At 52.0% G+C, this 20528-nt stretch overlaps 5 protein-coding genes and 1 non-coding gene across 7 annotated transcripts; 3 read left to right on the top strand and 3 right to left on the bottom strand.

Moving 5' to 3' along the window:
• Nucleotides 1-2501, top strand: LOC112897191 (protein DETOXIFICATION 33-like). Its single transcript, XM_025965436.1, has 4 exons — nt 1-475; nt 817-1358; nt 1463-1549; nt 1674-2501. Exons 1-4 carry the CDS (start codon nt 140-142, stop codon nt 2242-2244), a joined length of 1536 nt encoding a protein of 511 aa, XP_025821221.1. The 5' UTR covers nt 1-139; the 3' UTR covers nt 2245-2501.
• Nucleotides 2502-3080: 579 nt separating this feature from the next.
• Nucleotides 3081-6446, top strand: LOC112897192 (probable 26S proteasome non-ATPase regulatory subunit 3). Its single transcript, XM_025965437.1, has 8 exons — nt 3081-3285; nt 3384-3574; nt 4406-4543; nt 4620-4756; nt 4887-4941; nt 5033-5143; nt 5359-5598; nt 5675-6446. Exons 1-8 carry the CDS (start codon nt 3183-3185, stop codon nt 6185-6187), a joined length of 1488 nt encoding a protein of 495 aa, XP_025821222.1. The 5' UTR covers nt 3081-3182; the 3' UTR covers nt 6188-6446.
• Nucleotides 6447-6786: 340 nt separating this feature from the next.
• TRNAA-AGC lies at nt 6787-6859 on the top strand. Its single transcript has one exon. It is a non-coding gene; the product is annotated as a tRNA-Ala (tRNA).
• Nucleotides 6860-9287: 2428 nt separating this feature from the next.
• Nucleotides 9288-10130, bottom strand: LOC112897758 (atherin-like). Its single transcript, XM_025966147.1, has one exon. It carries the CDS (start codon nt 9999-10001, stop codon nt 9525-9527), a length of 477 nt encoding a protein of 158 aa, XP_025821932.1. The 5' UTR covers nt 10002-10130; the 3' UTR covers nt 9288-9524.
• A 1741-nt stretch (nt 10131-11871) lies between these two features.
• LOC112897678 lies at nt 11872-12571 on the bottom strand. The gene has a single exon (XM_025966031.1). It carries the CDS (start codon nt 12450-12452, stop codon nt 12036-12038), a length of 417 nt encoding a protein of 138 aa, XP_025821816.1. The 5' UTR covers nt 12453-12571; the 3' UTR covers nt 11872-12035.
• Nucleotides 12572-17218: 4647 nt separating this feature from the next.
• On the bottom strand, nt 17219-18220 carry LOC112896535 (protein FD-like). 2 transcript variants are annotated; one of them, XM_025964547.1, is made up of 2 exons: nt 17765-18220; nt 17219-17705 (listed from the first exon to the last, which is right to left on the bottom strand). In XM_025964547.1, exons 1-2 carry the CDS (start codon nt 18131-18133, stop codon nt 17628-17630), a joined length of 447 nt encoding a protein of 148 aa, XP_025820332.1. In that variant the 5' UTR covers nt 18134-18220; the 3' UTR covers nt 17219-17627. The 2 variants fall into 2 exon arrangements, with proteins under 2 accessions (XP_025820332.1, XP_025820333.1); XM_025964548.1 differs by having other exon boundaries at nt 17801-18217.
• Between the last annotated feature and the right edge of the window lie 2308 nt (nt 18221-20528).

Here is a 20528-nt window from a genome sequence, read left to right as displayed (position 1 = left end):
TTGAGGTTTCTAGTAGAGTATCACAGCGCCATCAGAGACGCTGAGAGCTTTATTTATAGGGAGCTAGAGAGACAGACACAGAGAGAGAGAGAGATTTGTTCATTCAAGATTCATACCGGATCGAGCTAGAAGAAGAGAGATGGCGTCGAGCGGCGGCGGCGGCAACAACGGAGGAGGAGGAGACGAGAGGCTGAGGGAGGCGCTGCTGGCGCCGGCCGGCGACGGCAACGGCAACGGCGGCAAGGTGGGGGAGGGGAACCTGGAGGAGATCAGGAGCGTGCGGGCGTTCCTGCGGCACGCGGCGGAGGAGAACCGGCGGCTCTGGTACCTGGCGGGCCCCGCCATCTTCACGTCCATCGCGCAGTACTCGCTCGGCGCCGTCACGCTCGTCTTCGCCGGCCACCTCACAACGCTCGAGCTCGACGCCGTCTCCACCGAGAACAACGTCATCGCCGGCCTCGCACTCGGCATCACGGTACGGTTGATCCTGCGAGCATCGAGATGCATGCTTCGGTTGATCCTCGGCGTGGTCATCAATGCCGTCAATGCTTGCCGTAAAAAATACTGGACTAGTTGGTCAAGTCAACGAAACGAGATCAGTAACCTAGAGCAGGCCAGCCACATACACAAGGATTGCATAAAAAAAGATCATACTTTTAGTTCTTAGATTTTCTTCTCTGGAAACATAATAATGAAAACTTGAAATTTAAGTTCTTGGATGAGATTTTTTTCAGTCACGCGAAACGAGATTTTGCTCGACACAGACAGAGCTGATCGGTGGAGCATGCTGGGGCTGGGTGCGTGTGTTGCATGCAGCTGGGCATGGGGAGCGCGCTGGAGACGCTGTGCGGGCAGGCGTACGGCGCGAAGCAGCTGCACATGCTGGGCGTGTACCTGCAGCGCTCGTGGATCATCCTCACCGGCATGGCCGTGCTCATGCTCCCGCTCTACCTCTTTGCCACCCCGATCCTGCGCCTCTTCCACCAGGACGCCGACATCGCCGCCCTCGCGGGGAGGCTCGCGCTCTACATGATCCCGCAGCTCTTCGCCTACGCCCTCAACTTCCCCATCCAGAAGTTCCTGCAGGCGCAGAGCAAGGTCGTGGCCATGGCGGCCGTCTCCGCCGCCGGGCTGGCGTTCCACGTCGCGCTCAGCTGGCTCCTCGTGGGGCCCATGCGGATGGGGCTCGTCGGACTCGCCGTCGCGCTCAACGCGTCCTGGTGGTTCGTCGTGCTCGGCCAGCTCGCCTACATCCTCATGGGGTACTGCCCCGGCGCGTGGAACGGATTCGACTGGCTCGCCTTCTCCGACCTCGTCGGCTTCGCGCGACTCTCCCTCGGCTCCGCCGTCATGCTCTGGTACCGTTATTACTTGGATCGGAGCATCGAGATTCGTGTCTCGTGTTTGACCTTGCATTATTAGATTGTTGAATGATGAGACGTACGTCATCTTGTCCGTGCAGCCTGGAGTTCTGGTTCTACATGTTCCTCATCGTCATCGTCGGCAACCTGGAGAACGCTCAGGTCGCTGTTGCGGCAGTCTCCATCTGGTGAGCAGTGAGTAGTGGTGTCGCGTGTTCCAGATGAAATGCATGGTTGCTGCTGCTGTTTCAGCAAGTTCTCTAACCCCTGATTGATTGGCTTGATCGATCGCCGCGTGTTACATATATACAGCACGAACCTGTTCGGGTGGGAGATCATGGTGTTCTTCGGGTTCAACGCCGCCATCAGTGTGCGGGTGTCGAACGAGCTGGGCGCCGGGCGGCCCCGCGCGGCCAAGTTCGCGATCCTGGTGGTGCTCATGTCGTCGGTGGCCATCGGGCTGGCCTTCTTCGCCGCCGTGCTGGCCCTCCGCGACGTGTACGGCGCGCCCTTCACGGGGAGCCCCGCGGTGGTGCGCGAGGTGGCGAGCCTCGGCGTGGTGTTCGCCCTCTCACTGCTGCTCAACAGCGTGCAGCCGGTGCTGTCGGGCGTCGCCGTCGGCGCCGGGTGGCAGTGGCTGGTGGCCTACGTCAACCTCGGCTGCTACTACCTCGTCGGCATCCCCGTCGGGTACCTCATCGCCTTCCCGCTGCGCGGCGGGGTGCGGGGGATGTGGGGCGGCATGCTCACCGGCGTCGGCCTGCAGACCGTGGTCCTGGTGGCCATCACGCTGCGCACCGATTGGGACAGGGAGGCCAGGGAGGCGAGCTCCAGGATACGGAAATGGGGCGGGTCGGCCGCGGACAAGGCTCTGGATCACTGAACTGAAACTGGGCTCTTCATCTTGTGTGCTTGTGAGGTCCTCCGGCGGCACCCGCTGCTTGGGTTGTCTCCTGCAGGTCGTGTTTGTGCTGCTCTGCTTATTGCCTTATTGGATTATTGGAGGTGGTCTTGTATGTTAGTACTGTTCATAGGAAAACAAGCATAGTTTTTCAAAATCAAAGCACGCCCGGGGGGCCTCTCGTTATTCCCCCATTTGGCATGGATTCGTTTCCTCAAAAAAACATCTCTTGGTACAAACAGATTCCGGTTTTCCGCTCTTTCTCCTAAAAAAAGAGATGTATGGTATGTTTGATTCCCTACTTCAATTGACACAGTTTGCCACGCCTAAGGTTAGACAGGTTTTATCGAGTTAGTCGTGCGTTTGGTTTGTATCCATATTTATGGTAAGATTTTTTTTTTCTACCGTGTAGATCCTACTCGTCAATGACTTGTAAAAGTGTTGCAAGATTCGCTTAGACATGCCAAGATGTGGCGTAGAATTTTAGCGTAGAATTTTAGCGCCTAACCTTAGCCAAGTGTGGCAGAAAATATATAGTAATTTTTGACACTTTAGTCATGCAACCAAACATGCCCGTATTCCTGTGTTCGGTAGGGCTTCCCCCTCTAGAGAGAAAATGTTAAAAAAAGAGAAAGAAAAAAAAAATCTGAGACGGCACAGAAAAGCCCATAGAGCACGGGCTCAAACGACGCGTCGGGCCTGCCGCCCACCAGATCCTCCGTCCCAACTCCCAAGCCCAACAACGCCGAATAGCAGGCGGCCCACCCGCGCGCGACGAAACGGCGGCGGGGCGTTGCCGGAGAGCAGCGCAGCACAGAGGTAACCCAACCCGGAAGCGAGGAGGACCTTCTTGAGCCGGAAGAAAGCACTCGCACTCACCGATCCGCCACCACATCCTCCTCCTCCTCGCCGCCGCCACGATGCCGGAAGACGTGCAGATGAACGACTCGGAGCCCCACCCGGCGGCCCCTCCTCCCGCCGCGGCCCCCGCTGCCGCAGCGCCGGCGCTCTCCACACTCCACCGTAAGCTTCCCCACTCCATCCTCCCCCTCCCCAGAACCCTAGCTCTCCCTCCGCGGAATTCCCCAGATTTGGCGTGGCTGACGCGGCGCTTGTGCCAGATCTGAAGGAGATCGCGTCCGTGATCGAGGCCGGCTCCCTGTCCAAGGAGGTCCGCCGGATCTCCCGCGCCGTCCGCCTCACCGTCGCGCTCCGCCGCCGCCTCGCCGCGCGGGACGTCTCCACCTTCCTCGCCTTCGCGCTCCCCGCGTCCTCTGAGGCCTACGCTCGCCTCACCGCCCTGGTGCCCAAGGTAAAAAAACAAAAGGCATGGGCTCTTTTTTCCGCTCGAGTTCGTCTCTAGCATCACCATAGAGTAAATTAGACCAAACTGGGCTCTGATTCTCACCAGTAGTGCTGCAATTACCGTCATGAAACGAGTTGCTGCTGTTTCTAAGATATCGCTCTGTCACAGTAATTCTCTATTGTCAACGGTATCAAAGTGCTCCCTGTGGATATTTGATTTGTCACTGCACGATTGGCCACTCTACTCTACAGCTCATGAGGGGAATAGATATTTTCTTCTACTAGGTTTTCTCTTGAGTAAGCTAATCATGCTGGGCTAGTAGGTTCTTAGACCTGCTGTTACTGAGCAGTATGTATCTCTTACAGATCATTTGGATTTCTTTCATGCTGTGCTTTGAGCATAAAAAATGCCGTTTTCCCAGTATCATGTGTTTGCAAATATGTTCACTGTCTATCAGTACCTAGATGCTCCATCTAGTTTAGGACGAGTTGAAGAGTCATTTGTTGAATTGCATCTTCAGGGCTTAGTTTTGCTGCTCTGTGTGACTATATTGCCTCGGCAGTCGGCACCAATAAATTTGGATGACTGTACGATGAATTGCTTACATTTGGTAGATTCTTAACTGGTCTGATTTTCTATATGTGAAGGATTGAAGAAGCTCTTCATTCCCTGTTAATATAGATTCCGCTGCGTCTGCTGCTTGTGTTATAGTGTGTAGTTAGAGCCTGTCACACTAATACTCCGTTTTGTATAATAGAGTAAAAGAAGAAAGAGTCTTGAGGTTTATTTCTTTTATCACATTCAGGACCTCTAATGTTCATCTGTAATCTCCTTCAGGAAGATGATACTGAGATGGATGTTGATGCTGCGGCTCCAACAGCTCAGATTTCAATCAAGCATGGTCTCCCTGAAATTGAAATTTTTTGCTACTTGCTTGTCCTGATTTTCCTTATTGATCAAAAGAAATATGATGAGGTAAATCTGGGACTGCTGATTTTCCATATGTTTGATCTGTGAAACATAATAATTGAAGTTCTGCATTTGTATAAAGGCTAAAGCATGCGCAACTGCGAGCATTGCTCGTCTGAAGAACTTGAACCGGAGAACTGTTGATGTTTTGGCTTCTCGTCTGTACTTTTATTACTCCTATGTGTATGAGCTTACCAACAGCCTTGCTGAAATCCGTGGGTAAGTCAAATGTTTCATTCATGCTTACTGTTCACCGTCAGTACCAACCTTAGTAGTTACCTGGTTCCGTCAGTTTCCACTTAACCTAACATTCATCTCTCCTATATTTGTTTTTTACTTTCTCTTTCAGGAATCTGCTCGCATTGCACAGGATGGCAACTTTGCACCGTGATGAGCTTGGCCAGGTAATTCTAATTTTCTGGTTCCTGCTAACCTGTTGTTATGTTTTGGAGTTGCCAATTGATCTGGTTGTATGTATTTTGTTCTAAATTGCAGGAAACTCTGCTCAATCTCCTCCTCCGCAATTACCTCCACTACAACTTGTATGACCAGGCAGAAAAGCTTAGATCAAAGGCGCCTCGTTTTGAAGCGCATTCCAACCAACAAGTAATTCATCTGCTTATTCCATTCATTGTGATACAACCTTTTGATTTACTATATGTTTTAGATGTAGCATGTGTATGCACTGTTTGTAAATATTCTGCCAAGATACCTTTAGTGGTATACTGTTGGTGATTTAAATATGAGATCTTTCTTCAGCAAATTGTTTTTGTAGGGAAGATTTCTAAACAAACGCTAACAAACAATTCCTTTCGTTGCAGTTCTGCCGATACCTGTTCTACTTGGGTAAAATTAGGACAATTCAGTTGGAGTACACTGATGCTAAAGAAAGCCTCCTGCAAGCTGCTCGGAAGGCACCCACAACAGCTCGTGGTTTTCGTATTCAGTGCAACAAATGGGCTATCATCGTGAGGCTACTTCTTGGAGAGATTCCGGAGAGAACTGTTTTCATGCAGAAAGGAATGAAGAAAGCTTTGACGCCTTATTTTGAGCTCACAAATGTAAGTAACTTGTCATTGTTTAAACTACGTGTTACAAATAGGCGAAAAACTCTAAAACTTGTATTGTTACCTCTAGGCTGTCAGGGTGGGGGACCTGGAACTGTTCAGGGCTGTTGCAGACAAATTTGCAAGCACATTCAGTGCAGACAGGACTCGCAACCTGATCGTGAGGCTGCGCCACAATGTCATTCGAACTGGACTGCGCAATATCAGCATTTCATACTCAAGGATCTCCCTTGCTGACATTGCCAAGAAGCTCAGACTAGACTCCGAGAATCCTGTTGCCGATGCCGAGAGCATTGTAGCCAAGGCCATAAGAGATGGTGCAATTGACGCCACCATAGATCATGCGAATGGCTGGATGGTGTCGAAGGAAACTGGCGATGTCTACTCGACGAATGAGCCGCAGATCGCATTCAACTCCAGGATTGCTTTCTGCCTGAACATGCACAATGAGGCGGTCAAGGCGATGAGGTTCCCCCCTAATTCTCACAAGGAAAAGGAGAGCGCGGAGAAGCGCCGCGAGAGGCTTCAGCAGGAGGAAGAATTGGCAAAACACATGGCCGAAGAGGACGATGATGATTTCTAAATTAGCTGCCTTTGAGCAGACACTTGCAATGTGTAGTTGCTCGATTTGGGATGGCCAAGGTTGAAAGCATTTCCTCCGGCTCGAGTCATGCAGACATTAAAGTTTGAATTCATCTGCTGTAACTTTTATGTTGATCAGATTTTGTATTAATTCCATGAGTGCCTGGTACACCACTTACGTTTCGCCCTTCCTGAACTGTTGGAATGGAGAATTTGCCTACAATGCAAGGATGTTTATTCTTGTTCTTTTTTCAGCTTCATGACTAGTGAGTGTTGTATTTTGAGTACCTTATCTCTGACTCACTGTCTGTCTGTCTCGTCTTGTGGTTCTTTATGGTAGGACTCGCGTGTTGGAGCTCCCCATCCATTTGTTTCTCTGCTGATGATTTTAGCATGAGTTTGTCACCTTAGCGCACGCACAGAATATCCATACCTGCGAGGTCCTGGGCCTGTCTCTGAGGCAGTTTGTATGCAGTGTATGACACTGTTTACTTGCTTCCGAGGCAATCAACAGATCAAGCAACGCATGTCGATCCCCGAACGGTACTGAAGAAGCGATGGAAGTGCTGGTGTGTAATCCTATTAATGATGTAATTCAATGGGGATGTAGCTCAGATGGTAGAGCGCTCGCTTAGCATGCGAGAGGTACGGGGATCGATACCCCGCATCTCCATGTTCCATTTTTGGTTCCTCTCGTTTTGCGTGAGCTGTTTGTGCAGTTGGGCTTTTGGCGACCGATGCAAACTGCAAATGCGCGCGGCGGCAGGTTTGAGAAGCATCTAGAAGATACCAGCTGGTTCCCCCGCTGGCCCCAGAAAGTACTAGCCAGGTACTACGTTCCTCTAGCTAGAAGCTGCAGAAGTGCACATAACGATCGAGTTCCACGAGATTCTGAGGGGCTTTTTGGAATCACGCCATGTTAGCAGGTTGCCACACATGTGGCGTGCCTAAGCTGCCTCACCTTAGCTTTGTGTTTGGTTCGTTGTCACGTCTAACGTTAGGCGTACGTGAAAAAAGTGTGGCAGCCGTTTGGATTGCTACCACAACTCAAGTTAGGCAAATCAGTACATATGTGGTAGCTGTTTGATTCACTGCCTAACTTTATTCGCGCCGGGCGGTGGTGGATCCCTGGGGGGAGGGGGTGCGCGGCCTCTGCCCCAGGGAGGGGGGCGCGCCGGGCGGCGGCCTGGCGGCGACCTTCCGCGGGGGGGTGAGGGGGGAGGGTGGGTGGTGCGCGGGCTCTGCCCCAGGGAGGGGGCGCGGCCGGCGGCGGCCTTCCGCCGGGGGGGTGAGGGGGGAGGGGGTGCGCGGGCTCTGCCCCAGGAAGAGGGGCGCGGCGGGCGGCGACCTTCCGCCGGGGGGCGTGAGGGGGGAGGGGGGTGCGCGGGCTCTGCCCTAGGGAGGGGGGCGCGGTCGGCGGCGGCCTGGCGGCGACCTTCCGCCGGGGTGGGGGGGAGGGGGGTGGGGGGCGGCCATCGCGTTGGATCCCGGGAGGGGCGGGGCGGTGGCGGCCTTCCGCCGGCGGGGTGTGGGCTCGGCCCCAGGGGGTGGGGGGGTGGCGGGCTCTGCCCGGGCGGGGTGGGGGGCGGCCTTCCGCCGGGGGTGGCGGGCGCGTAGTCCCACGCGGTGGATCCCGGGGGAGGGGGCGCAGCGGGCGGTGGCCCGGCGCCAGCCTTCCGCCGGGGGGGGGGTGGGGTGGGGTGGGGGGAGGAGGGGCGGTGGGGAGAGTACCTGGCGGCGCGGACGGGAGGAAGGAGGAGAGCGTGTGGCGCGTTTTTTGGGTGCGGCGGTCAAATCGAGTGCCGCACCTGTGGCGATATTACCCTGTGGCGAGCCGTTGGCACCGCGCCTAAGAAACTATGGCGCGCTAACGTTAGTACAACATCCAAACGCTTGTCTAACATGGTGTGACACGTCTAAGATTAGGCTGTGGTGCCTTAGGCGCGTCGTTCCAAACAGCCCCTGGTATCTGCGGGCTGCCGCCTTCTTGCATGCATTGGCCCTGTTCTCGAGAAGCTGTGCCTTGGCAACTAGCAGCGCTTCTACAATACCCTGTCGTGTCGTGTGTAGAGGTGCTGCTTCCGTCGGCAACGGCTACCGTACCGGAGTGTTCTAAGCTCCGCAGCGCCATCTTCGTCCTTTCGATGTATTTATTGATCAGGCCTGTTCATGATCGACTAATAAAGAAAGTATAGCAGCAGCTCAGCACTAAGGTACCTTGGCTCTCAGGCTCGAGATGGAATTAATTAATCTTCAGTTATATTAGTTGTAACTCGATTAATTATTCATGCTATATATAGCTAGGTAGATCGGCGCATGCATGGAGGCACGAACACTTCTGGATCATCTTTCTCTGATACGACGGTCCTATTTGTTTCAGCTTATGGCCGATTTTGAAGGCTCGATTTTAGAAAATTCACAAGTCGTATGACTCCCAGAATCGAGAATCGAGGACTCCAGCTGATTATGGATTCTCGATTCTGGATTATGGGAGTCATCCGACTTTTGGATTTTCTAAAATTGAGATTTCAAAATCGGCCATAAGCTGAAACAAACAGAGCCAGCCATGTATGAGATCGAGGGAGGGATGATCTCATATGTAGAGATGATTGACTGACCGATTGTTGGATCTAGATCGCTCGATATCACCAATGGTGGCGCGCGGAACAAACGACATGGATATAGATCTAGACTGACCATTAGCTAAGTAGCTATACATTAACCCAGCAGCTGCCAGTCACTATCGACCACTGAAACCTGAGGTTATGATCAATGGCAGTTCATCAGTAAGTCGAATATCATCACTTCCATCCAATTTGTAATATATATATATATATATAAAAGCGCTTCCAGGACCGTTCAGAGTTTCGACCTATGCATGCATCCAGAATAACTGCATATATAGAGCCTGATTCAGGATTTTTTTTTTTCGTTCTTGGTATAGATTAATTGCATGAGCACCAGCTCAAGATAATGTATTCCGGGATGATCGTCCTACGCCTAGTTAATTACACCGCGAAATAAAGGCCAATTCAAGGAACAAGGAGCTAGGATGCTCATGGATCATGCATGTAATCCATCCATCCATATATACATGTAAAGCAAACTGTGACAGTTGATAGATCGTGGATATTACCGGCGGATACAGCAGTATAATTTACAGTTAATAATATTCCAGCATCTATCTGATCCTCTACTAGTAGCTAGGTATCCCCAAGCTAGCTCCCGATCATACTACAGCCCTACATCAAGCTCACACCATTCTCCTACTTATAGTATATCAAGCTAGCTAGTCCCTACTAATTATCCATAATTACAAACAAGTCCAGCTTCTCTCTCTACTCGGTCGCCCCTAGCTCCTTGGCCTTGGCGGGGGCGGGGGCGGCCGGCCTGGGCCTGTCCTCGGCCTTCCTGCGGCGCGGCCCGATCGGCTTGGGGTCAGTGGCCGCGTAGATCTCCGCGATCGGGCGGTAGCGCTTGTTCCTGCGCCGCCTCCCACCCACCTCCTGCTCGTCGTCGTCCTCCTCGTCCTCCGCCACAGCAGCAGGCGGCGCCGCGGGCGGGGGGGCGTTGTTCACGGAGCGCGGGGAGGTCGAGGACGACGCGGCGGACGCGGCGGAGGCCGGGAGCAGCAGGCCCCCACCGCGCGGGGTCGGGGCCGCGGCGCCGGAGGAGCAGCTGCTCTCGCTGAGGTGGATGAGCTGCTCCGCCGCGGCCAGCTCCAGCGCCGTGAACCGCGGCGGGGACCGGGATCGGGACGGCCCGGCGGCCCCCGCGGGCGCGCCGCGCAGGGCGGTGGCGGCCTCGCCGGCCATGGCGCTCGATGGATAGCCGGGGTGGTCGATTCGATCGATCGGGGGCGGAGGGGGCTCCGGCTGATTTCGCGTGCCCTCCCTCCCTCCCTCTCTTGGTCTCACGCTCTAATTTCTCTGGGGTTTTTTTTTCCCGGGGGGGCCTTTGGTTGATTTGATTTTTGGGGGTTATTTACAAGGTTAATCGATATTGGTGTGTCGTTGGTTGCTGCGGCGTGCCTGGCCGCAACGCAAACCGACCTGGATCGCGAAAACGGAGAAGTGGAGGGGGTTTTCCGGAAAAAAGGTTTGCCTCCTCGCCGTCGCCGCGGTTGCGGAACCAAAACCATGGCTAGCCTATCGTGCGGACCAAGGCCACGGATTCCCTGCGCGGCGACACCTGGACCGACCCCGGGCCGTTTGTATGATTCCTGCAGAGGGCCGGGGCGTTTGCGTGAAATTAAATACGGGGGGATTCGCGTGGACTTTGGGATTGTGTGGGGGAAGGAGATCAACGGTCGCGGGCTCCAGCCAGTTACTGTCACCGCCGGCCACGTCCTCGCCGCGCACTTCACGTGGTGCGCAACCGGCCGGCCGGGTCGTGTCGCGCCGTCACCCCGTGCCCGGCTACTGCCGGTCGCCACGTAGTATTCGTCAATCTGAGAGATATATACACAGTACACTGGAGAGGTAGATATATGATATAAATATAGCAATGTTTTAAATAGCCGACCAAAATATTTAGCTATCTATATCAAAAACGGATTATTACCGGTTATATCATGCTACAGCAGCAGCTAAAAGCTAAGTTGTACATGAAATAATTTAACTAAACCTCTCTCGAAAAGGTATAGCCGGAGATTTTGGTATAGATCTTAATATATATCCGTATGATATATTTATAACTTCCACACGCTTGTAGGACGGATAATCCCTACCTGTTTCTCATGGCTCCGTGAGCCGCGAGAACTATTTAGTATTGGTAGTAAAATCTCCGTTAGTATGGGCCTTTGGACGTAGTATAAAGAACCACATGACTGATTCCTTTTGCCACATTTTCCTTTTTGGGCAAATATTTTATCTGAAAAATATATGTCTGGTGTTACTTGCTGTTATCTGTCGAAGTGGCTTTCTTCTTGACCCGGAAAAGTCAGATCTACAGCACTTTGTGTACGCACGAGTGGGGGCTCGTGCGCACGAATCTTTATGTAGGTACACGCACTCTCTGTGCATGGCACTGTAAGGCTAAATATAATGGAGATTTCATGACGAGTTTTATAGCATTAATTAACATAATACATCAGCATTTTTGATGATGTGGCACTAATTTAATGAGCGAAGAGAAAGAACTAGTTTTATCCCCCTAACACTCTGCTAACTCGTTTTCAAGATGTTGAAAATATCGTGAAACGACCACTGTGATCGCCGTCGTTTCACGGGGGATCCCGTACGCCGATGATCAACTAGCATTTAATTACACTGGTTAGCTTTGAAAATGGTGAAATAAAACTCTCTATTAAAGCATAGTATTTCATTCACATGTGACTTCTTAAAAGCAGGACATGAAACTCCATTACGATTAGCCTAAAGGCATTTGCCCGTAGAAACAGCCGCATATCGACCAACGGGTACATGCATGCGGCGTTGCTTGCAAACGAAGCTTAGTATGGATAGCTTGCATTCGCAAGCCAAACGGCGTCATTTGCTAGGCTAGCCACCACCAAGAAGCAGCCACCCGCGCGGAAGGTTCCAGAAGCAACCGCGCGTTAATTACCACTAGCCGTAGTAGGATTGAGAAAGAAAACGGATAGGAGGCTGGGTACTAAATTTACAGTTGAAGGCTACTAAATCTGGATTTGAACGCTTGCCATAGTTCAAATTCCGATCTCAGAACTTCCAAAAACGTTTGCTTTTTAGGGAAAAACAAGACAAAACTCTGTCTCACAAGTCACAACTGCTTGCAAGAAAAAGGAAATTATCTACACGCGGGGCCAAGCCCAAGCCCAAGCCCAACCCAGCCAGCAAGCCTCTGCATTCCGGCGCCCCAATCTCCAGCGCTCAGTTCCGGGGTATCCCGTCCGTGCTGCTATTCCGCTTGCTCTTGCCGCGGGCGCCGGCGCCGGCCTTGACCTGCCTGGTGGCGGCGTAGAGCTCCGCCACCAGCCGGTACCGCTTCCTGACCCTCCGGTCCACCACCCCGGAATCCTCCTCATCTTCCACCTCGCCCCGCGCCGCGTTGTTCACCGACCGAGGAGACGACGACGACGAGAACGCCTCGTGCTGGTTGTCCTCCTCGTCGTCGTCCCCGCCGCCGCTGACGCTGAGCTGCACCAGCTGGTCCGCCGCCGCGAGGTCGTCCGCCGTGAACTCCCCGCCGGCGCCCGCGGGCCCGGCAGCAGAGGCCGACGGCGACACCGACGACATGGACACGGACACGGACGCCACCGGCGGCGGCTTGACGACCTCCGCCTCCATGCAGCTAGCGCGCGCCGCCTCTCTCGGCTCTCGCTGCTGCTTCAGATTGGTCGGAGGAGGAGGCTGGCACGCTTTGAGTTGGATTTGAGTTGAACAAATGACGCCGTGGAATGGAAGACACGAGAGAAGCGTATGGTATATATACGGAGAGGAAACCGACTTACCCCGCTGCCGCGTGGGGCCGGCTGGCGGACCAGCGAATGGTCGCTGTCGTGTGGGACTGGGAGGAAGACCGCCAATGGGGCCCGCGTGTCGGCTAAGCGAGGGCCTGCGGCGGCGGTGAAGGGATGGAGCGCGCGCACCGGCCAACGCGACGGCGACGCGTGGGCGGAGCAGGGTGGTGTGGCTGTCCATCGTGTCGTGCGCCGGATGGAGGGAGGGTGCCGGGTCCTGGATCTTCTGTGGACTTGAGATGTAAAAGTCACGTCTTAAGTTCATGGAGGTGACGGCACTTCCTACTTTCATGTTTTGACATGTGAGTTGTTATAGTTTTATCTTAAATTCAAAATGTAATCAACTCTATGAAAAAAATTAACATTTGGGTGTGCAGTACTAAGATATGTTTTATGATGGATCTAATGGAATTAGTTTGATGTTTAGATGTGCCCTATAAAATTTGATTAGAGAAATTCAATTTAGGACAAAATTAGAACGGTTTAACAGTCTGTATATTTTACAATATGCCTATTTTCCTCATGTGTTGGTCGATGCAAATAACGAAGCACTTGTGATAGCATTTTGTTAATCTTAACATCCGCCCGCTCTTCCTACTAACAAGCCGAGGAGAGGAAGAGGGGGAAGGTTACCAATTCAGTGCCGCACCGGATCCAGACCGGGAAAGAGGTGTCTCCGCAAGTTTTCAAGCTTTTGGACGTGTGATTATAATGCTGGGGAATCGAAGATATTTTCAGTGCCCGGCAGCTTTGAGTCCATAGACAGAGAGCCCACACACAGGAGTTGGACGGAGCCGGCCGGCCACACCACGTTCTGGATCCTTCCTTACTTTCCCAACGGGCCGTACATGCATCGAGCCCAACAGCGATTCTGAAAGGCTTGAAAGGCAGACTAGGCAGTGCCCAGCCCACTTATTCCCGTGTTCGGGTGTTTAGGGCCTGCTGAACACGAATTCCTCCTCTACGAGGAGCCGAGAAGGTGGTTGTGTCGCTGGAAGACTCGCAGCCTTGCAGGGCCGGCCTGCGCTGCACAGAAAATGAAAGAACCGAAAAAGAAGGGCGGGAAAAATTGGGCTGGCAGCGTTCACCATGGCAACAGGGAAAGCGATGGTGACAGAAGATCGACGGTGCCCCGCGCCCGATGCGCACGAGGAGGAACCGTCCCTATGGCACAAAGTACAGTGAGCATATGGTACGAGGACTCCAAAGACAGCGGCGTCAAAGGCCAATGGCATGCCGAAGAGACAGAGACAATGAAGCAGCAAACGAGCTCTCGCTCTCTCTCTCCCTCTCTCTCTCCCTTGTTTGGTAATAAGGCTGGTACCAATGGAGGGCGGTACCGCCCTTCTATCGGCGCGGCGCAGGTGGGAGGCGGATGGGAGGGGGTCGACTGGGAGAGAGAGGGCGGAATGGATCCCGCCGGGCGGGAGCGGGCGCTATCGCTCCGCTTTCGCCCGCGTTGGCAGCCGCGCGGGGGCAGGAGGTGGGCGGAAGCGAGACGGCGCGCTAGCGTTGGCGTGCGCGGGCGAGAGGGGTGGGGCGGGAGTGACGTGGCGCGTTTCGATTGGTCCACGCAGATTATCCGTTGAACTAGCCGTTATTTGACCGTTTGAATTCCAAAAAATTCAAAAAAAATTGCAAAAAATCCCAAATTTCATCCCCAACCCCCCTATAAATACCCCACCTGGTTTTCACTCCTTCCACACCCTATTTGAGCTCATTTCTCTCCTCTACAATCCGAAATCTCTTCCACCATGACCGGTTGGTCTCCAGATTTCCATACCTTCACCGATTTCTTGCAGTCCGACGGGTCACAAGCATCTCCCCAAGATGAGTCTTCTCCGATGCATTGCCGCTCCGATGTCAATTCTTTGCCGCAACCCCGGGCATTGTTCCCCCTGCTGCACCTCCGGCTCCGGGGGCACCTCCACCGCCATATCATTATCCGTACGGTCCGTACTCATACCCACCACCTCCATATGCTCCACCTCCATATGCTCCACCTCCAGGCACAAGGAGCGGGACTGAAGGTCCGTACCCACCACTATACGCTCCACTTCATATGCTCCACCTCCATACGCTCCACCTCTACATGGTCCATACCCACCACCTCCACACGCGGCACCCACGGTTCCAAGCCCCGTCTCCGTTGAGTCTCAAAGGGAAGAAGCGGGAGTGACCGAACCAAAGCGTCCAAAGAGACTTGACTGGACGATTGCGAAGGAGGAAAAACAGATAATTTAATTAGTGTTCATCTATTTAAATATCGTGTTTTTTTCAAATAACTAACAATATGTTCGGGCTAGGTACATACTTAGGTTTATCACTCGAATGACTCTATCACCAGCAACAACCAGACCGGTTTGAGTTTTTGGGGCCAAATAGCGGAGACCTTCAACTCTACCGTGGAGCCGTCCCGTCGTCGCACCGCGAAGCAACTGAAGGATCATTGGAACATGTACAACCGCAAGGTGACCCTGTTTAATGGATACTACATCCAAGAAGAAAGAGTACGTCAGAGTGGAGCAGACGATGCAATGGTCATGAAGGGGGCAATGGCGAGGTACGAGAACGACCCGAAAGTGACGACAGCATTCAAGCGCCATCATTGGTGGAGAGCTGTTCGCCACGAACCCAAGTGGGCAGCGAAACATGGTCCTGGCAGTGGATCTGATGTGAGTAGCAAGAGAACCCACCTCGAAGTTTCGGGTGAGTACAGCTCCGGCGGAACAGAAGACACCGAGGAGGACAATGAGACTCGTCCAATAGGCCGTGATAGGGCCAAGGCGGCTAAGTGGAAGGAGAAGGCTACGGGGAAGGAGAAGGGGAAGGAATCCTCATCAAGCAGTGCGGTAGTAACTAAAGCATTTGCAATGAAGAACATGTGAGGTGGCTTAGTGAAGGCTAAACTATTCAAATAATGGAACATAATGAAGTCCCGATCAACTGCGGATATGGACGAAGTAAAAAAACATACTCATTTCAAGGCTGTCAAGATGGTGGAAAAAGAGCTTGGACTAGATGAGGATTCGGAGGAGGATTAGAATTTTCTTTTAGTTATTATGTATTTTTTCTATTTTTAATTTCAATATAATTTCCTTTTTTAATTATGATGTAATCGGTAATTTTTTAGTTAAATAAAATTAGTTTATTGAATTATTTTGCGTACGCGAACAAAAGAGAGTGAAATAATTAAATCTGAAAAAGAAAAGCTGACGTGAAGGAGAGAGAAGTGAGAGCTGGCACTACAGCCTGTGCATTGGAGGGGTGGGGTGAGAGGGAGGGTAAGAGCTGACTTGCCCCGCCACTGGACTCAGCCTAAGGGTATGTTTGGTTCAGCTGTGGATTCCTGAGAATCTGATTTCTGGAATCAGCTGTGGGAAAGCTGCTGTGAGCTGACAGCTGTGGGAAAACTGAAAGCTGTTTGGCTGAAACAACTCTCAGCTGTGGATTTCTGTAAGAAATGTCTGTTATGCCCCTGGGATCCCATAAGGCTCTTATATGCTAATTAATCGCATGGATACATAGATGACCGATTTGGAAAGAAAATATTCATGTTTGTTAATATTTGACATATATAATAATTTATACAAAATATATATCCACATTATAAAAATAATTGAACAATTTCTTTTTTCTTTCATTTTTTCTCTGTATTTCTTTCCTCTTTTTTTCTTTCTATTTTTTCCTTTCTTCTTTCTTTTTTTCCCTTTTCCCTTCTCCTTTTTCCCGTTCCTTCTCTCTTTCTCCTCTGTTTTTCGGGGACAGCACGGGGGGCGGGCGGCGGGGGCGGCGGGAGGCGCGTCGGGGGGCGGCGGGCGGCGGCGTGGGGCGCGGCAGGGAGGCGCGGCGGGGGGCGGCCCGGGGGACGGCGGGCGGCGGGGGCGCGGCGGGGGGCGCGGCGGGGCCGGCCCCGGGGGCGGCGGGCGGCGGCGAGGGCGCGTCGGGGGCAGGGGGAGAGGGCAGGGGAGGAGGCGCACGAGAGATGAATTGGAAAGGATCGCTCGGAAAGAAAAGAAGCGAATCGGTACGACTAACCAGTGGCAACGCGGGTAATTTCACTGCAGGAATCGGTAGAATCTGCCCTCCTACCCGCTGCGTCGTTACACTGCGGGAATCGGTCGATTCCAAAAAATCGCTACAGCCCTCCGAGCCCTTTGTTGTCGAAGCTGATTTTTTGGAAGCGAATCTGCTGCCGGAATCGGAACGCGTAAGGCACCATGATGGGTTGCCGTGCTTGCCGGAAGAAATGCGCTAGAGTCGGCTACCAGCACAGACAGAACTTTAGTTAAGTTTCAGAAAAGTGTTCCTCGCAAAAAAAAGAAATTATAATCTAGCTAGTAACGGAGAGAGCTCGGCTCATGGTAGGCCATCTGCAAGTACTAGCCATCATCTTTCACGCGAAGCAAGGGCCAGCGGCGAGGACGGGAACGAAATCTTTCGAGGACCTCGCCATTGCACGTATCTGAGCTGAACGCCATCGGCGTCGGCGAGCAGCTACGCCGGCGCGCGCGCCGTGCCACGCGTGGGGACGAAGACAGCAGCAAGCAAACGTGGAGAAACAAAGAGAAGGGGGCAAAAAGGACACGAAAAGGAGACAAGCAGGCACAAGGGGCAGCATCATTTCATCTTTTTTTTCATTCCACAGTGGCCCAGTGCGCCGGCCGGGTGGCCTAACCCTACCATCACATCAATCGTCGGAAACGTGGTGTGTTGTAGGAACCGGCATTTACCATTTCTGTCCAGGCAGGCAGGCAGGCAGGCACAGATCATCCCTGCACTGTGCCCTGCCCATCTCCGCCGCAGGGGAACGCACCGGCGACGCAACAAAGAGCGAGCAGCTCGCCGGCCACTCCGAACTAGCTGGCTGCTGCTGCAGCGCACTGACTACTACCAACACTCGATGAATCTCTTGCTCATCGACGAACAAAAGAACAGGACCGTCAGATTCACACTGCACCAAAAAAGCCTTCTCTGCCCGGCTGGTAGATCGATGCGGGGGCTAGAACGGCGCGGAGGACGTCCTCTGCAGCCGCTGATGGGGGCCCCTCTTCGCCGGCGCCTCCGCCGCCTCCTTCAGCTGCACGCGCACATCACAATCACATGCTGGTGACATCTGCAAAGCAAATGAGCTCCTACCTGAAAGCAATGCGGCAGAAGCATGCCGCTACCGACCTCCTCGCAGAGCCTCCTGAGCTCCTCTTTCTCGGCGCGGAGAAGGCTCACCTCCTTCTCCAGCTCGTTCACGTACGCCAGCCTGCGCGCGCGGGACCGCGCCGCCGACTCGCGGTTCTTCATCTTCCGCTCCCTCCGCCGGTCGCCCCCGCCGCCGCCCTGCAGCTGCAGCTCGGCGCGGCGCAGCATCTCCTGCTCCAGCGCCTGGCGGGGGAACACGTTACCTGCGGGTGCGCCCGCGGCTGACGATGCCACGGCGGCGGGGCAGAGGCAGGGCGAGGCGGCGCCCGTCGCCCCCCACGCGAGCTGCTCCCCTCCTCGCTGCGGCTCCATGCTCAGTCACCGTGGCCTGAGGTGCTCGGTTTCTCTTGTCTCGAAAGCTAAAGCCATTCGATTTTTTTGAGCAGCCTGATGATGTTAACGGGTGCTCGCTGAGCACCGCTTATAGTATCTGCGAATGCGATGCGAGCATACGTTATCATCACAGGCACACAGTGTTTCTTTTCCTCAGCAGCAGCAGCATACAGTTCTGCCGTCTTCAGGAAGAAAAAGTTTATGGCCGTCACCGGCAAAGTGCCAAGCGACATTTATGGCACGTCCTTTTATGCAGGTCCACACGTGGTTAAAGATTTTAAATTTTAGCTTAAATAATATAAGATTAGGGTCTGAGAATCTTATATAACTTTAAACTACAAATATATAAACACTAAATTAAAATTTCTGAAGAGAATACTGTAACCATGATCTATTACACGTATTCCTCTTCTTGTTTCAACCTTCTTGATATTAGTAGTAGACTAAAATACTTGTATATAAATACACAAACAAGTACTAAAAGGAGACGTAAATATTAATACTAGTACTCCTTCCATCCAAAAGGAATATAACTGAATTAAACAATTTTAAATTTAATTGATTTGTTAATAAAAATTACTAACATTTATATTTTCAAATAGAATTAGTATAAAAATATATTACATAATTAATCTAATTATACTTATTTTACACTATAAATATTAATATTATATTATATAAATTTGATTAGATTTGAAACGGATCGACGAAAAATGAGAGTTGCATCAAAATTAAAAATACTTGATTGATGTAGCTGAAACATCTTATCAATCTGTCATGTTTTCAGAACGGGAGGAGCAGAAGGCCCAGTGAGGAGGCGGCCCGATGCGGGGTGCCGTGGTGCGGTTCCTGGCACATGGACGCATGTCTCCGCCGTCTGGCCCCCCGGCGTCGACGGCGCTGCGCCGCCGTGCCGAGCCCGGCGCCACGTCGTCGTACGCGACGTGCCCCACCGCCACAGCGCAGCGGAAGACTCCGTCAAAGCGCCGCTGAACCGGCAGGCTGCGGGCCGGGGGCCAGGCGCAACGGAGCAGAGGCAGAGCAGGGGCTGCCGCGGCTGCAGCTGGGCCAGGTGGCGCGGCGCGCGGGATACGATTCGAAGCCGAGTTAGCAGCAAGCAAGCGACCCTTGAGCTCACGAACAGCCGGCCGAGAGCACTTGGTTGGGCTTGGCCCGTAGCTATACGTCACTTTTGGTTTCCGAGGGCAAACTATTATTATTTAAAATACTAAATAAAATCTAATTATAAAAATAATTGCAAAACTCCTGAATTAATTCGTAAAACGGATCTAACAACGTATATTAATTCATAATTAATAAATGGTTAATGTAGAATTACTGTAGCAAATTATAATTAATTAGGTTTATTAAATTCGTCTCACGAATCAGCATCCATCTATGGAAAAAAAATTATAAATAAATTTTATTTAATACTCTAAATGTTAGGATTCTTATCTGATGTGATAGGTCTAAATTTTAATCCTAGTAAACAAACAGGCCGTATGCTACAACTCTATACACAATTCATGCACCAAAATCTAGCGCGGTCATTTTGCCAAAAAAATGCATTCACACTTTAGATAAATCAACAAACATGTAGCCTCCTCTCTCTCTCTCTCAGAGGTAATTTTACCAAAAAATTCATAACTTTTCTTAAAATAACCTACAGTCCAACATTCCCGATTCAAAGAAATAATAGATTACACCCCTCCTTTCATTAGAATAAATTCAGAAAAAATGTTATAGTTCCATTTTGATACCTAAAATAATAAATTATTCAAATAATAGCGTCATGATAGAGTGCCCAGAACGAGCCGCGGCCCATGACGCCTGCGCGAAATGACAAAGCGACGGATCTCTCTTACCTACGTTGCTTAAAAAATTATTCATTTGCCTACATACATAATTACTGCTCTCCGAATAAAAACAACGACAATACTGCAACACGAAATATAGGTACCTGCACGGCAAAGCCGCGCGTCTTTCCAGTATTCACGGTCCATCGTCTGAAGCCGTAAAGGCAGGCCGCCGGAGATAATCGGCCCAATATAGTCCTGGTTGGGGGCAGCGCAATAGCCAACGTGGGCCAACAACAGCGAATGGACCCCATGTCCAAGTATCTCAAGCGGGTGGGAGCAGGCCAGTTTTTTTTACTTTGTAGCAGTTCAATTAAAAGACCAAGCTGGTATCTTCACCCGTGCGTGAGAGAGCAAGCGGCAGGCAGCTCCATTAAGCGGGTGGATCATATTGAAGGATGATCCATACTCAGTGCATACTGATTTTTTTTATAATGTTAAATTATTTTTTGAATTATAGACTAAATTGTTCGTTTGTAAAATTATCTGTTCATGATGTGGACGTATTTGTTCACCAT

Source organism: Panicum hallii, chromosome 6 (genome assembly GCF_002211085.1).
Source record: "Panicum hallii strain FIL2 chromosome 6, PHallii_v3.1, whole genome shotgun sequence".
Lineage (NCBI taxonomy): Eukaryota > Viridiplantae > Streptophyta > Magnoliopsida > Poales > Poaceae > Panicum > Panicum hallii.
This window is presented reverse-complemented; position numbering and strand designations above follow the sequence as displayed.

Coding starts and splice junctions, on each gene's coding strand:
- LOC112897191 (XM_025965436.1), top strand. CDS start 140: ATGGCGTCGAGCGGCGGCGGCGGCAACAACGGAGGAGGAGGAGACGAG. Junction 1,359..1,462: donor GGCTCCGCCGTCATGCTCTG/GTACCGTTATTA, acceptor TTGTCCGTGCAG/CCTGGAGTTCTGGTTCTACA. Junction 1,550..1,673: donor GTTGCGGCAGTCTCCATCTG/GTGAGCAGTGAG, acceptor ACATATATACAG/CACGAACCTGTTCGGGTGGG.
- LOC112897192 (XM_025965437.1), top strand. CDS start 3,183: ATGCCGGAAGACGTGCAGATGAACGACTCGGAGCCCCACCCGGCGGCC. Junction 3,286..3,383: donor GGCGCTCTCCACACTCCACC/GTAAGCTTCCCC, acceptor CGCTTGTGCCAG/ATCTGAAGGAGATCGCGTCC. Junction 5,144..5,358: donor AAGCGCATTCCAACCAACAA/GTAATTCATCTG, acceptor CTTTCGTTGCAG/TTCTGCCGATACCTGTTCTA.
- LOC112897758 (XM_025966147.1), bottom strand. CDS start 10,001: ATGGCCGGCGAGGCCGCCACCGCCCTGCGCGGCGCGCCCGCGGGGGCC.
- LOC112897678 (XM_025966031.1), bottom strand. CDS start 12,452: ATGGAGGCGGAGGTCGTCAAGCCGCCGCCGGTGGCGTCCGTGTCCGTG.
- LOC112896535 (XM_025964547.1), bottom strand. CDS start 18,133: ATGGAGCCGCAGCGAGGAGGGGAGCAGCTCGCGTGGGGGGCGACGGGC. Junction 17,706..17,764: donor TTCTGCCGCATTGCTTTCAG/GTAGGAGCTCAT, acceptor GTGCGCGTGCAG/CTGAAGGAGGCGGCGGAGGC.